This window comes from Penaeus vannamei, chromosome 23 (genome assembly GCF_042767895.1).
Source record: "Penaeus vannamei isolate JL-2024 chromosome 23, ASM4276789v1, whole genome shotgun sequence".
In the NCBI taxonomy this organism is placed as follows: Eukaryota; Metazoa; Arthropoda; class Malacostraca; order Decapoda; family Penaeidae; genus Penaeus; species Penaeus vannamei.
Window position 1 is genome coordinate 20,438,776 of NC_091571.1, and position 2,545 is coordinate 20,441,320.

The following is a 2,545-nucleotide window of genomic DNA, read 5'->3' on the forward strand; positions in this document are numbered from 1 at the left end:
CGCAGATGATAATCTTCCCAACGTTGTACGGAATTACTCTGCTTCTGGAAGTTTTTTTGGGAATCGGAGTCTTCCAGCTATGGAAAAGGAAGTTTGCCAAGGACAAAGACACTGACTACCCAATGACACACACAGCAATAATAGTAGAAGGAGGCACTTTGTCGGAAAAGGAAGCATTAAAAGCTTGAACATTTCCAATTGGCCTTTGACAGTACTACCTCAGGGCTCATGACCAGGGCTGAATTTCAATGGTAATTTGTCTGCTAAACGGAAACAAGAGACGGCCGACGGATGGTAACGTGACTACGGATTTATTCCCCGTAGACAGATGGTTTTATGCAACTGAAAATTACTTATAGTTATAGTGCAATATTTATCCTTGTTCAGATAAATCAAACATAAAAATTCCGTAAACCATCTTGGTATGAACTGATAAGATATTGCAGACCGAACATCGTCGCAGCGGAAATTTCATTCGTTGTTGCATTAACTAGGTCTTCCAGTTAGGCAATATCAAAGGCAGAGCTACAGTCCCATAGAGTGACTTTAAACCTTCAGCCCTCACTATGAATAGTCGAATACTTTTTAGATAAATAAAGTATACAGGTTCAGAGATGCCTTTTCTTAAGTTATACATCTAATACATTTTCCATAAAGAGATGCAGGTGCATTTTATGTTATTAAATGTTGCTACATTATTGGCTTATTCATGTACTTATTAGATATTGTTTTATGCAGTGCAATAAACAAGAAAGTAATGCAGGGAATCCTATAATTATGTCACTGACCCTAGGCACTGTAACTGTAATCTAATATTCTACCGTTTATAATAGTGTGTGGTTCAATTTTATCAATTATGTCCGTTTTCTGCATCATCTAAAGTTTAGAAAATGTCAGAAATGTTGATACGGATAAGCAGCCAGCCCTACTAGCAATTACAAACTTCAAAAATAATGCCTTGGCACTATTGTCAATTGTTGGTTTCAGAAAAAAAAATAAATATGTAAAGATATAATACTAGTATTATTTCCTATGAATATAGTCAATCAGCCCAGTATCTAAATGTTTGTACATACACATGCATACATACTTACATATATATGTGTGTGTGTGAATATATGATAATGATGATAGTAATCATGATAATGATTATGCTAATAATAACAGTTGTTATTGTTATAATCGTAAGTTCAGTTATCGTCTCTATCATAACTGTTATTATCATTATCATTACTATTACCATTATTACCTCCACAAAGGAGGTTATTTTTTTATATCATTGGTTAGTTTGTTTGTTAGAGTGTTAGTAGGATTACTCAAAAAGTTAGGAACAGATTTTTACCAGAGGTGTGTGTCTCAGCCTAACTTAGATGCCATAAAAATTTTGGTGAGCAAGGTAATGATCCGGATCCAGGATTTGTAAAAATGATTGCATCAGTAACCCCTATTGCTTTGGTAATAGGGATAGCTATTATTATCATCATTACCTTCATTACCTCCACCAAGGAGGTTATGTCTACTGACATCAACATTGTATTTGAGAAAGAGGTGATTTTATTGTAATTCTTCGCGTGAACATTTTTATTGCATCAGTGAACCTATTACCTTTGCAGAGGTATGCTTTATCTATCTCTGTGCTTATAGTTGTTAAGAAAAGTATTATATTAGTAGTAGTAGCAGTAGTAGTAGTAGTATCTCTGAGTGCTTCTAGTTGTTTTCTTCATCATCTTTATACTATAACCATAATTAAGGTCATTATTGTTATTATTATTATTATTATGGTTAAGTTTTCATTGTATTATTATTACTATTATTATCATTATTATAGCTATTGTTATTGTTTTTTGTAGCAATTGTTATTGTTATTATATTTTTTGTTACTACCATCATCAGTATTATTATTGCTATTATCATTATTATTATTTGATAAGACTGTCTCGGTCGCCCCGTGAGTGATTCTTGAGATGAGTGGATACTAACGCACATTCTACAGGAGAAAGCAATGTGATTTGTGTGTTCTTGTGCACGACTATGGCTCCTCCGGTGCAATAACAATACTCTCCATGGTCATCATCAGTCTTTTGTGATAAATAATTTTCAATAATAGTATTTTCAGGGTACCTTTTCAGTGCTCTGTATGGAATTTTGTATCAGAGGGGTTTCGTGCTCTAGTGTTGTAGCCGACCCCCGCAACCTGCAGCGTGGCATACTTCCCCCAGGTTGGGTCCAGGTCCACAGCCTGTCTTCTCGCCCTCACCATCAGTAGCTTCTCGACGACGCATACCGAGACCTGATTGGTTGACCACAGACACCTCACGGCTCGCCCATTGGACCGCAGGCTCCCCTCGTTCCCGGATGGCTGGCACAGCTCAGACCCACTTAAGCTCCCGTACCCGGGCCGAGTAGATCATATCACAACAGGTCCTCTCCCCTGTTGTGTACACACAACACAGGTCCTCTCCCCTGTGGTGTACAGAGAGAGATCACCCAATTGGCGAGGCATTATTGTCACCTTGGCGTGATCCTCCAGTGCAAAAGCCATCAG

The 2,545-nt window shown here is 37.2% G+C and overlaps 2 protein-coding genes across 3 annotated transcripts in view; both read left to right on the forward strand.

The window, feature by feature from the left end:
- Positions 1–1,015, forward strand: part of LOC113829702 (ileal sodium/bile acid cotransporter) — an 11,316-nt gene extending 10,301 nt beyond the window's left edge. For both annotated transcript variants that reach the window (XM_070137764.1, XM_070137763.1), the window contains exon 7: positions 1–1,015. This exon is cut by the window's left edge and continues 7 nt beyond it. In XM_070137764.1, coding sequence (XP_069993865.1) covers positions 1–188 — 188 coding nt within the window. In that variant the 3' untranslated portion in view covers positions 189–1,015.
- Positions 1,016–1,425: 410 nt separating this feature from the next.
- Positions 1,426–2,545, forward strand: part of LOC138865956 (decapping and exoribonuclease protein-like) — an 18,636-nt gene continuing 17,516 nt past the window's right edge. Inside the window, exons 1-2 of the mRNA XM_070137445.1 lie at positions 1,426–1,548; positions 2,117–2,219. Coding sequence (XP_069993546.1) covers positions 1,426–1,548; positions 2,117–2,219 — 226 coding nt within the window. The remainder of the gene's footprint in view (positions 1,549–2,116; positions 2,220–2,545) is intronic.